The 13,270-nt window shown below is 45.2% G+C and overlaps 1 protein-coding gene across 2 annotated transcripts in view; it reads right to left on the bottom strand.

Moving 5' to 3' along the window:
• LOC127002198 (GATA zinc finger domain-containing protein 10-like) overlaps window positions 1–10,000 on the bottom strand; it is an 83,739-nt gene extending 73,739 nt beyond the window's left edge. For both annotated transcript variants that reach the window (XM_050867897.1, XM_050867898.1), the window contains exons 1-2: window positions 9,568–10,000; window positions 3,749–5,786 (exon numbers count right to left, since the gene is read on the bottom strand). In XM_050867897.1, coding sequence (XP_050723854.1) covers window positions 3,749–5,754 — 2,006 coding nt within the window. In that variant the 5' untranslated portion in view covers window positions 5,755–5,786; window positions 9,568–10,000. The remainder of the gene's footprint in view (window positions 1–3,748; window positions 5,787–9,567) is intronic.
• Between the last annotated feature and the right edge of the window lie 3,270 nt (window positions 10,001–13,270).

The following is a 13,270-nucleotide window of genomic DNA, read 5'->3' as shown; positions in this document are numbered from 1 at the left end:
TGATGAAGGTAGGAACGGTAGAAGAGGAAGAACATGATGATAGGAAGATATAGAAAATGAGGGGAAGGAAAAAAGATGATGATGGTTATGGATGAGGAAAAAGAGGAAGAAGATAGTGAGAGAAAAACTTAAGAGAATGAGAACAAAAAGAAAGATAAAGATAGAAAGAAAAGAGGAAATAGTGCGATAAAGAGAATAAGAAAGAGAAAGAAAGAAGGGAAGAGGACAAGAGGAATAGATAAAGAAAATGGGATAGAAAAGTAGATATTGAAGAGAAAGAAAGAAGGAAATAAAGAATAAACTGTGAGGAGGAAATGATAGATAAAAAGAAAAAAATGATACAAGAGATGGATAGCGAAGGAAATAAGAGAGAAAAGAAGTAAACAAGAGAGAACAGAGGAGGAGGAGGAGGAGGAAGGGTAAAAATAAAGAAAGGCAGAAACAAAGCAAGAAAGGAAGGAAGAGTAAAGAAAAAGATGACACAAAAGAAATGAATAACGAAGAAGAAAATGAGGGAGAAAAGAAGTAAACAAGGAAGGATAGAGGAGGAGGAGGAAGATGAAGGGTAAAAACAAAGAAAGGCAGAAACACAGCAAGAAAGAGTAAAGAAAAGGTGATACAAGAGATTGATAACGATGAAGGAAATGAGGGTAAAAAATGGAGTAAACATGGAGGAATAAATAAAGGAAGGCAGGGAGAAAGAAAGGAAGGATGGAGGGGAAAGGAAAAGACTCAAAACGCCATTTCATTTGTATAATCTTCCATCATTTGAGTTTATTACCTCCGCTTCACTTTCCCTCCACTTCCCCTCCTTCCTTGACCACATCCTCCTCCTCCTCCTCCTACTACTACGATACTAACTGCCACACGTCTCATCTCATTCCTCGTACTGTCCCTCATGCAATATCATCGTCCATCTCGCATTGTGTGGAGGTACTGCTCTCTCTCTCTCTCTCTCTCTCTCTCTCTCTCTCTCTCTCTCATACATAACTATCCCCACCCTCTTCCCCTCCTCTGTGTGTGTGTGTGTGTGTGTGTGTGTGTGTATGACCTGCAGGCTACCACAGTTTACATTCCCGGGTTTCCCCCAGACACTCGTTTACCAACCTGCCTGCAAACGAGGATGAAGTGGCTGGGTGTGGTCTGTGCTAACTGACTCAGGCTCGCGCGTAGTAGTAGTAGTAGTGGTGGTGGTGGTGGTGGTAGTAGTGGTGGTGGTGGTGGTAGTAGTAGTAGTAGTAGTAGTAGGAGTAGCAGGATGAGGAAAAAGTTGAAGAAGAAGAAAAGGAAGATGAAGAAGAAGAAGTACCGTAGTGGGATGAGTAGTAGTCGTAGTCGTAGTAGTAGTAGTAGTAGTAGTAGTAGTAGTCGTAGTCGTAGTAGTAGTCGTAGTAGTAGTAGTAGTAGTAGTAGTAGTAGTAGTAGTAGTAGTAGTAAACGAAACGAAATGGAAAGTTTAACATTTTCACTTTTACCTCAATTAGAAAAAAAGTAGATACAAAACGTGTCAAAATACCTCATCACACACACACACACACACACACACCGGATACACAGACAGGCGTGACGTGTTCAGACTGAGAATATGTGTTGAACCTTCCTCAACTCCACAAGGTCGTTCAGGTCTTAATAAGCTCACGTGAGGCTCCTGACCTTACTTTTACTTGGGAACAATGTAGAAGAAAACTTGAGAGGATAAAGGAACAAAAAAGATAGAAAGAAAAAGTTGTATAGCTAAATGAGAAAGAAAGAAGGAAAGGAGGGAAGGAACAGGAAGTAAACTGAGGGAAGAGGAAATGTAAATAAGAGAGGAAGGAAGATAAAGATAAGATTATACAATAGAGGATATAAGGAAAGGATAAAGAAGTGAATAAAGATTAAACAAGGGAGTCATAGAGAAGGAGGAAGAAGGGATAGAGGAAGAAGAAAGATGAGGATGAGATTATACAGAAGAGGAGAGGAGAGAAGAAAAGGATAAAGGAGGGAAGGAATAAAGAGTAAACAGGGAGGAGACAAGAGGAAGGCAGAATGGAAGGAGAACTGATGGCTATTAATTATACACATTCCTTGGTCGTCATAGGAGTAGGTTATCACTAGGGAACTAACCATTAAATAACAACAGATTAGCTTCAGTTATATAACGTTGCTAGAGGCTGTTACCAATTAAGGAGGATTACTATATTACCACTTTGTTTTATCATCCTGGCAGTGTGTATATAATTTTTTTAGAGCAAGGGAGGCATCTCAAGGGAAAATAAAGCCTGCGAGATGCTGCTCCTGTAAAAGAAAACGGGAGAGACTAGGAGAGGTCAATTTCAGGTGGAGCTTACCTATAATCACAACAACCTTAAAAACATGTCAGTACCGAGTCATAAATGGATTAACAACAAAACACAGGTGGGTAAGAATACAGTAATACAACAGGTGCAATACTAAGCAAAGGGATCCTATCATAGCAGTGTTGTAACCTGCACGCTGGCTACACAAAGAGCACCAACAGCTGTCACACGCCATCCCATCCCCATGATAACATATGTGTGGCAGGTACTAAGCGCTGCCTCACAGAAAATGCGATGCTGTAATTACCCCTCGAGACATTGACTTCCTGTGGCTGGCTAAGCATGTGTGTGTGTGTGTGTGTGTGTGTGTGTGTGTGTGTGTGTGTGTGTGTGCTGATGCTGAAATGATCCTCCTCCACTTTTCTTCCCTCCATCCACATCTCATCCCTTCTTTCCTACACCTTCCTATCCACTAAATCCACATCTCATCTCTTCTTTCCTCCACCTTCCTATGCACTAAATCCATCTCCCATCCCTCCACCTCTTCTATTTCTTCTCCCTTTTTTTCTCCTCCACACAAATGTTTCTTCTTCTTAATGTAAATTCATAAGAGTAATACAACTTATGGTATGGAAGAGTCGAAAGGAAGAAATAGTTGCACTCAAGAACATTGGCAGATTCTAGGAAAGGTTGGATGAAGTCTAGGAAGGTGTAGAAGACTTCCCTCCCGGCCATTTCTGACACCACAAACACACCAGGAGTAAAAGGTCGGTGTTATAAGATACTTTCGCTTCTCACATCAGCTATTTCTAAAGGTCAAAGAGGGGGTCAGGCAGGTTTTAATGAGTGTTTCTTCAGTTTCACGGTACGGAGAAAGGTTCAAACTACCACCAGGGTCATAAAACTACTCCTGGAAATGCCCACAACTCCAACGAAAGCCTTGTCAAATATGTGTTCTTGGGCGATGAACTGTCTTGTAATACAACCCAAAGAGTCCAGTAATGAGGAACCTTTGCATGATCCTGCCCTGGAAACCATCCATAAGTATCCGTACATACACCCGAACACATTACAACCCCTCAACACAACAGAAAGACATGGCTGCCAGCAATTTCTGTGACATTACAAACACACTGGGAGTATAAGAGACCAGTTGAGACGAACCTGTATAGGATCCTGCACTGTAAATCATCTGTAAGCATTTATAAGTACATCTAAACACATTGCAACACCCTAAACACAACACAAGCAACAGCAGATGAACCTGTATAGGGCACAGCACTGTAACCATCTGTAAGTATCTATAAATATACACCTGAACACATTATTACAACACCCTAAACACAACACAAGCAACAGCAGATGAACCTGTATAGGACCCAGCACTGTAAACCATCTATAAGCATCTATAAAAAAAATAAAAGACATCACAACCCCCAACCCAACAGAAGGCAGCAGCGTGTACTTACCTGATGTAGACGACCCCTTGGCCCGCGTTGACCACCCTCCTCCAGCCGAAGGGAACGACCAGAGGGATGAAGTTCTTGCCGTCCGTCACAGGCACCGCTGGGGTCCCCGCGGGCATGGTGGCACACATGGGGTTGACCACACCCACAGTGCCCCCGGGGACACCCATCATGCTGACGTGGCTCATGTTAGTGGGTGCCATCTTGGTGCCCACAGGGACCATGGTCATGTTGCCCTGCATGGCACCGCCCATCATGAGGGTCTGTTGCTGCTGCTGCTGGTCTGGCATCATGTTTCCAGCCACCATGTGCTGTGGTGGTGGTTGTTGTTGTTGTTGTTGTTGCTGTGGGTGATGGCTCTGCATCCCTACCATGCTGCCACAGTGGCCAGTGTTCTGCCCCCCCATCACCATGTTACCCTGTCCCACCAGGCTGTGCCCATAGCCGGGCTGGTACTGCCCGCCCCCACCGCCCATCACGTTAACATTTCCACACTGCTGCTGGGCACTGTTCATTCCCTGTCCTTGCATCACATTCATGTTATGACTTTGCATAGTGTTCACTCCGGGCTGACCTGTCACCATATTCATTCCCTGACCTTGCATTGTGTTGGCATTGTTCACACAAGTATTTTGTCCTTGCATGATTTGTCCATGCATTGCATTGGTCCCTTGTCCCTGGAACATGCCCCCAGCCGGCATCGAACTCGATCTTTGTGCACTGTTCACGTTCACTCCCTGCCCCTGCTGCATCACGTTCGTGTTCTGGCCCTGCACGTACTGGTACTGCTGCTGCATGATCTGCAGCTGCCCGCCCTGCATCTGCACGTGCTGCACTGTGTTCACTTGATGGAAGGCCTGCACAATGTTTTGATTGTTTAACACTCCGCTTTGATTCATTCCGCACGTGTTATTGCCACCAGATGACTGACAGGCCATGTAGTTGGGATAACAGTTATAACCATTGGGATTCATGGTCTGCATATGGTTATTGACATACTGTGAATTATTCATTAGGCTGACTTGATACTGCTGACTGTTATTATTAAACTGATTAGCTGATGGTTGCTGTTGTTGTTGCTGCTGTTGTGATTGCTGCTGCTGCTGTTGTTGTTGTTGTTGTTGTTGCATGTGTTGTTGACTGTGTTCTACTTGACTATCAGAACTTAGACTACTACAACTAGATTCAGCAGTTTCTGACCTCACTGAGTCACACCGGGAACTAGTTCTTGGCCGAGCCACCACAATGCTGCTGCTGTTGTTGTTTGTGTTAGTGTTCAGCATTGTGCTATTGTTGCAGGTGTTGCTTGTCATCATTTGGCTGTTCATCACCTGGCAGTTGCTCACCATGGGAGTGTTGGTGGTGGCGGCATTATTGACCTGCATCATGACACCGTTCTGGACGTAGCCATTCATAGCACCCATCACACTCACTTGGTTCTGTAACTGTTGTTGGGGGTGCTGTGCTTGGGGCTGCTGTTGCTGCTGTGGCTGTTTCTGCTGCTGCTGACTTCCTGCTATGGCATGCTGTTGTTGTTGTTGTTGTTGTTGTTGCTGTTGTTGTTGTTGCTGCTGCTGCTGTACCTGCTGTGTCTGCTCAGAGGCATGCACAGTGACCGTGGTGACAAAGTTGCCGCCCGGCAGGTACTGCAGCTGTTGCGGTGCATGACTGGTTGGGAAGCAGTTACCGTTGCCATCAACCCCATTCATCTTGTTCATGATGAACTGCTGTTGCTGATGAAGGCTGCCGTTCATCTGCATGTTGTAATTCAGGTGTTGCTGTTGCTGCTGGTGATGTTGGTGTTGCTGGTGCAATGGGTTGGTGACCCTGAATCCATTGACCATGTGGGGGTTGGTGGGCTTGACCGGGTGAGGGGTGATCATGGGGCGGTGTTGTCCTTGCGCCCCCCCCGGCCCCACCGGCCCACCCCCCTCCCCTGCCACATACACCACCACATTGTGTGGTGGCTGCAGCTTACTTCCACCATTCTCTGCTGGTGCCTGGGACATGCTGAACCTGCCCCATCGGCACCATCACGTGTCTGAAAAAAGATGTGCAACAGGTGTTACTCCACCATACTGTCACAGTGTCATCACTGCTTACAAGATTGACATGAACATCATTGAAAGTACTGTTGCACACAAGTTCCAGCCCTAGTGCATTTAAACTATAATTCACATAACGACTTGATCAAGCAACGAGCTTTGTGGGTGCCCCCTTGGCCTCCTCTATTCATGATTGTCTAAGTCTTAGAGAAACAACATGGTGAGCCAGGTCACCTTATGGGTAGCGTGACACATGCCCATATAGCCGGGGCTGGCATTCACCAGCTATGCAAGTAACAGGGCTCCATTTCACTTCACAAAGTAAATGCTGATTTGATACCGTCCAAAATTAAAGGATTTAAATCTAATCAACCTTTTCACACAAACTAATCAGCAATTTCCCTGTATGAAATTGACACCAGATGTAGAGTATACGGATGTTACATTTATGGATCTGTTAGACTTTAAGAGATTATCTTTGTCTTAATTAATGTTTTCCATCAGCAAGGCAGTGATAGAATGGTCAGCAAATGGAAGAGATAAATAAGGTGTCATTCCTTCATGTCCCAGATGGTTTGGATAATATTCAATTCATGCATCTGAAAACCCATGTTCACCTTCATATAGTAAGGGATAAAATATATGTCCCTAAATTATAATATGAAAGCAATCTACATAGAAGAAAATTATTTCTCAACTATAAAGTACCAAACAGATCGTAATCTAGTGCTATTAGTACATCTGCTTATTGTTGCTGAGGCTGTCAAGAAAAAATAGTGCCCACTCGCCTGTAAATCTAAATCATAAATATTCATAAAAGCAGTACCTGTATTATATATGTATGAGCCAGAAAAACTAGTTAACAAAATAACCTTATGAGACTTCTGTCGGGTAACTATCATTGTACAGCTACAAAAAGAGGCTAAACATCTCTACATAATGACTAACTTTAGTATAACTACACCTCTGGTTTCCTACTGTTACTAATCTAGTGCCATAATCTAGTAATCATGCCTCCGTGGTTAAATGGTATGCCTAGCTATGCATCCGCTGGCCTGGGTTCGAATCCTGACTGGCCCACTTAGCTGTTCTTCTTCCCTTTCAGAGTGGTCGATAAATGGGTACGTGGGGAAATCTCGGGAAGGTAAACTGTGGTAACCCAGACATCACACCGGTCTTGCCTCCTTGGGTATATAAATTATGGGCTATTTCCCGCCACAAGCTCAAGGGCCAATGAGATGAAGATGAGCACTGAGGACATGCACAGCTTTAGCCTATGCCCCCAACTTTATAATTCAGTGGTGCTAGAGTGCTAAATTTGAGGGTTAGGTTACTCGTCTTGGGCAAATATCCAGAAATATAAGTTACCTACCTAATTCAGGATGGTAGAGCAGGCTGCCACTGAACCCTATATCCTGACACGCTGCCTTCTTAAACTAATAGAACCCCACCTTAACCAAACAAATATCAACCTACTACTACTGAGAATAGTAACCTTCTGCAGCAAAATAAGTGCCCCATTGCTGCTCAGTTTGTTTATATCTCGGAAATCAATATTTTATGAGAAAATATCAGCGATGAATGCAAAATAAAAAAAAATTATCTGAAGAAAACAGTATCAAGCACCCGAGTGAATTGGGTATGATTAGTAAACCTATTTAGGGGGGCTAGGTTACCAATTCAATGGGTCTAGGTTACTTATTTGATGGGGGTAGATTACTAATTTGGCAGAGATTGGTTACTAATTTGGCGGGGCAAGTAGGCTAAAGATTTGGCAGGGGATAGTTACTAAGTTGATGGGGCTAGGTTACTTATCTGACAGTTTACAGTCATTTCGCTTACACATCAATTCGCCCACAAGACTTTACTAATTTGGCAGAGATTGGTTACTAATTTGGCGGGGCTAGGTTACTTATTAGGCAGGGCTAGTAGGCTAAAGATTTGGCGGTGGCTAGTTACAAAGTTGATGGGGCTGGGTTACTTATCTGACAGTTTACAGTCATTTCGCTCATGTCAATTTGCCCACAAGACTTTTCGCTTTGCCCTCACGTTCCATGTCACGTCCACGTTGTTGTAGTAGTCATATACCTTGTAATTGGTGTGTAGTTCGAGGCCACCACCAGGGCAGTGCAGCAGTAGAAGGCTTGTTGGGGCACTTATCGAGTGGTAAATAGAGAATTCAAAAAGAAAAGCTATATGTAAGTTTATTAAATCCATGTGCCGAATACAAACATAAGAATTTAAACTTTTAAAACCTACTTAAATAACCTTTACAAATACATGCAAGATTCAGCTGCACACTGGGCCAATGAGGTGAGCGCAAACTTTCAGCAGTTGATAGGATGACCTCTCGCCCCTTACATGCTCATCCCAAAGAGCGAATATTCTACACAGCATTATTTTCTCTCGTTTACAAATAAATAAAACAACGAGAATGATCAGCTACATTTTTATTAAAGACAGTGTTACTCATTGTATTGAAGTGTAATTGTTACAAGTTCCAGAGAAACACGGGTAATTTACGATAACTGAAAGAATAGTTCAAGATTTTTGGGCACAAGAGCCTATTCACTGGTGATACATGCTGAGAATGAATATACCCCATTGAAATGCGCGGTAAACAAGTGAGAGGTAAACGAACCACCAGTAACCTTGGGCGAAATGACTCCATAATGTGGGCGAAATGACTCCATAGTGTGGGCGAATTGACTTGTGGGCGAAATGACTCCATGGTGTGGTGAAATGGTATGTGGGCGAAATGACCGGATACCATATCTGACAGGACTAAATTATTTATTTGGCAAGGCTAGGTTACTTGTTTGACAGGGCTAGATTTCTATTTTGGCATGGCTAGGTTACTTTGACAAGGCTTGGTTATCATGAGTGGGGTACATTATTTGGTAAGCGTTGGTTAGTTTACTTAGAATAGTAGGGCATGGCAAAGGGCAACTGACGGCAGGCCAAACGTTTACAAGTAACAGTAGTCAAAATTCAGCAAAATGATGAAAGGTAGCGTCAATGTTATACTATAAGGCAATATTTGAACTGTGAATGCTAGGGAGGATTTAGCACATGGACAGTGTGTGCAATTAACAATGGACCCGTCTATCATTCGTTACATTGGCATATTGCATATTTTGGACATTGACTTCACTAATTTCAGTGATAAATATTGAATACATTCAAAAAGGTAATTAAGTAGTGAGATAACTCCAACACTTTGCCGTCTCATATTCCTCATGTCACAGTGCATAACACAATTCATGAAGTCCCCTCAACAACACACAGAGGGCTGGCGGCTGCATGACACGGCAACAAGACCCATCAGGGCACAACAAGCAACAAACAGCTGATGGCCAACAACAAAATGGTCAAAATACAGGAGGCCTGGGCAGTGTAATTCCATTTATCTAATTACATTTATTGAAATTTGTTATACCTCGCAAATGTAACCTAATCTAACCTACTGGGGGCTTTGCCCCCTCCCCCCCCCTCCCATTATATTCATCTAACCAAATGAGATCTAACAATCTCCTACGAGGATCTTCGCCCCCCCTCAACCTTCCCTTTAGGGCTTTTAGGCTGTGCTGAGGCGGCCCGTCCAGCCCCCGCCTGGTGCCAGGCAGTGCCTCAGCCCCAGCTGTTGTGGCCAGGTGAGGCACACACCCCCTGGCCAGGCTGCCACCCCCGGGAGCCGCCTCCCCTGGGGGCGGGACAGGTGGGGGTCAGGTCACTAGGGTGAGGTACACATGAGGGGTGATGGCTCCCCAGACCTACCTTTTATTCCACAGTCTTTTCACACATTCTTTTCGGGTTTCAATTCCTCGCCACCTCCACTCACTACTCGTCGCCGCGGACAGGTAAACACATCACTGACATTCGCATGTTTCACACCTGTGCACTCCACCGCGGTGCGTGTTTCACTGTGTATTTATGGCGCTGCGTACCAAGGCGTGGGCGAGCCTCATCAGGTGATCATCGCGACGGCCACGCGCGGCTCACTGCTCTCACTGCTCGGCCCGGCCAGCACTGCGAAGATGGCAGCCCGGCTACCCACACTGCCCTGCGCCGCCCAGACGCGCGCACCGCCCGCCCGCTTCAAGCTGCCGCTCCTCGCCTCCCCGGAGCATAACGGCCCCTCTGGCGGACTGACACTTACCATGACAGCCCCCCACCCACCCTTGACGGCCGTACACTTAACGATAAATGTAAATGAGAAGGCTATCGTTATTTGTGTGGGGGGCGACAGGTTGGGGGCTGAAATCAGGAAATACAGTCTGCTGAGTACGATAATCTGGTAATAGCATCAATATTCTCCTCTTATCTTTAATGACATGTCTAAGTGCTCTCAAATTTCCTCACTACATTGGTCTACATATTCCAAGATGTCTTAATTAATTCATTCTCCTCCCCTGCTCTTCTATAACTATACCCGTTGGGGCGCCTCAGAAAACTTCGTCTGGTAATGTGGTCTTTGTATGAGATGTCAAGGGCATCTTGCAGAAGCATCTCACCTCTAAATATTTGGACCCTTCTCTCAAATTCAAGCTGAGCCACCACAAATACTGTTCATTAACTCCAGTGAACGGTAGGGATCATATCGTGTAAAGTGATGAGGAAATAAGGGCAAGTTTACTTTCTACCGGATTGAATGCGGTGCCTCAGGCTCGAATACCTGAGAAACAAAAAAATGTTTTTCAAAAGTGTTTGACGTAAGCCACACTTTTGTAATAGATGAATGTATGGAAAAGTAAGTCATAATATATGTAGTTCATTGAATTCAGCTACTACTGGTATCCAACAACATAAAGCTTGATGTTTATTACCATGCAAAACGTCCTGGTCGTTTTATATAGTATACCCTGAAAATATTTTAAACAGTTTACCCTCCAAATGTAACAAAGAAAACGAAATAAGTTTTGCACCAACTACTACAAACTTTAATTCTGAAGCTCCTTAGCTACAATGCTCCTGTAACTATCAAACGATACCGTGGATATTTTCATAACACTACCTTTAACACTTGGACCACAGTTCACCTATATTTTATATATGATATTGTATTATGTGTTGTGTTATTTGAGGACTGATTACATAATAATCCAGTCATCATATCAGTCATATTATAAAGGTATATAGGAAGATCGGGTCGTGGGGTGGGTACTCCACCATCGCCTCCAACAACACTCAGACCACTCCTTCCCTACCCCCCCCCCCCCGCCTCCTCCCTTCCCCTTCTCTCTTCCCCCCTACTCACTATCCCCTACCCCCCTCCCCAGCCCCTGGGCTAAGGCACTCACTCAGCAGGTGCCACTGCCGAGGCGCACTCAAGCATCCAGGTGTTGTATCTCATTGACATCAACGGCACCTCCATGTGTATTGTACCATGCAATTAAAATTAATCATATAATCTAATCATATCATATTATTCATGTATATATATAATATATAATATATAATACAGGAGGGGGGAGGATAAATGGAGAGGCGAGGAGGGAGGGAGGCGGAGGAGGAGAAGAGGAGAGAAAGAAAGGAGAGAAGGATAGATGGTTGGTTATGGTTTGATTTGGGGAGGGTGGGGGGGGCACTTTCCTTCACACTCAACATGACTCGTCGGTATTTGTTTTTTTCACGAGTAAACTCCTCCCTCACATAACATATATAGTATGGGTATATGTTAGCCATAAATTAGGTCCGGATGTTAACTGTAGTGTGCTGAAATGTCATACTGATCCAACGATTCGTTTAGGAGATATTTGCGAAAAACAGCGTTTGTCCGCCGCTGAAATGTACAGTAACTTGTAAATATTATTCACAAAAGTATTGTAACGGTCCGAATGTGAGTGAGCGAGAGGGTATGCAAGTGAGTGAGTAACAGAGTGAGTAAGTGTAAGCGAGTGCGTGAATGAACGAGAGAATGTGAGTAAGTCAGTGAGTGACAGAGTGAGTAAGAGTGAGTAAGTGTGAGCGAGTGGGAGCGTGGATGAGTGAAAGAGTGAAAGAGTGAATGGGTGGCTAAGGAATGTAAGTGCGTAAAAGGTTATGAGAAGATAACACGGCGAGCGAATGAGTAAATATCATGAACAAGAGTTACTGAAATCCCTCATCTCAAAGCCTCGAACCCCCCCTTCAAGAAACCAATAACTAGTTAGGTAGGTAGGGTTTGATTGTAATGCCGAGAGGGAGTCACGTGAAGAAGGGGGAGGAGCTTAGCGAGGAGCAGAGGCGAGAAGGCGAGGGCAAGGAGACCCACGGGCCAGTGAGGAAGAGCACCAGAAGCTTGGGAGACATGAGGAGACAAGCACCACTGCAGCAAGAGACAAGCTTGGGAGACGTGAGGAGATGAACACCCCTACAGCAAGGAGCGGCAGCGAGAAATCACAGAGAAGCGGGCTGGTCAGAGAGGTGTCCATCTCTCCACTCAGCCCCCCGAAGAACCACCCACGGCCTGCTGTGTGAGGCGGGCTAGTCAGGAGACGAGCAGCAGGAAGCAAGAAAGGCAGCGAGTTGGAGTTGAGTGAGAGAGGTGTCCATCTCTCCACTCAGCCCCCCCCGAAGAACCACCCACGGCCTGCTGTGTCGGACGGACTACAGGATGGGAACTTGTATGGCGGGGTAACCTGCCCCTCGACTGCCCGAGTGGCCGTCCTACCACTACCCTGGTGGCCGATATACCACTGCCTCAAGCTGCTCCCTGCATCACGACGAGCGCCCGCCTCTTCACACCACCCGAGCTGCTCCCTCTCCACATCAAGCGAAGCCCGTCTGTCCATCACCAGGACCGCCCCTTTCCCATCGTGGACGTCCCCTGCCGAGCCCGACGCTCACGCCAGCTCCTGCTTCTCCTCCTCCAGCAACCAGAGCTAAGCATTGTGTATTCCCCAAATCTCCCTTGTGCCGGTAGCTAGTTAGATTAGAGGCATACAGCCTGTCAGTCATTCATTTTTTAGTACTTTGCTAACCTTTGAAAAATGAAACTAAATACATATTTATATACAACCTTACTGTGAGTGTTATCATTTGGAGCCTGTTTTGCTGCTCATTTGAGATTACTGAACCCTCACACACATCCTCCCCCCACCCCATAGTACATTATCACCATCCAGTTTCTTAACGCTGTTTCACAAGTGGTTCACACGGAAATCCTCCCACCTTCCATAATTAATCACACAAGTAACGCCCTTCTGGTCACAAACCTCGGAACGAGTGTTCACTTGTCCTGAGGCCTTACCATCCGGGACCAGCGCTCGGGAATGTAGACTACTACCACGCTACCACATACCATCACAACCATAGTGGTCGTCAAAAAGGGATGTAGCGACCCCCCCCCCCCCGCTACAGTATGATAAAAACAATGTCTTACGGTAGTACTCCAAGAAACATCTACATGCGTCTTCCTTATTTTGAGGACCCCAATCATCTCTCCTACCATAGAGTGGCATAGACGTCTACCGCTCATCACCTACGAGGAGCCTTGTCA

Source organism: Eriocheir sinensis, chromosome 22 (assembly GCF_024679095.1).
Source record: "Eriocheir sinensis breed Jianghai 21 chromosome 22, ASM2467909v1, whole genome shotgun sequence".
In the NCBI taxonomy this organism is placed as follows: domain Eukaryota; kingdom Metazoa; phylum Arthropoda; class Malacostraca; order Decapoda; family Varunidae; genus Eriocheir; species Eriocheir sinensis.
Note: the sequence above shows the minus strand (reverse complement) of the source record. Positions and strands in the feature narration are given on the sequence as shown.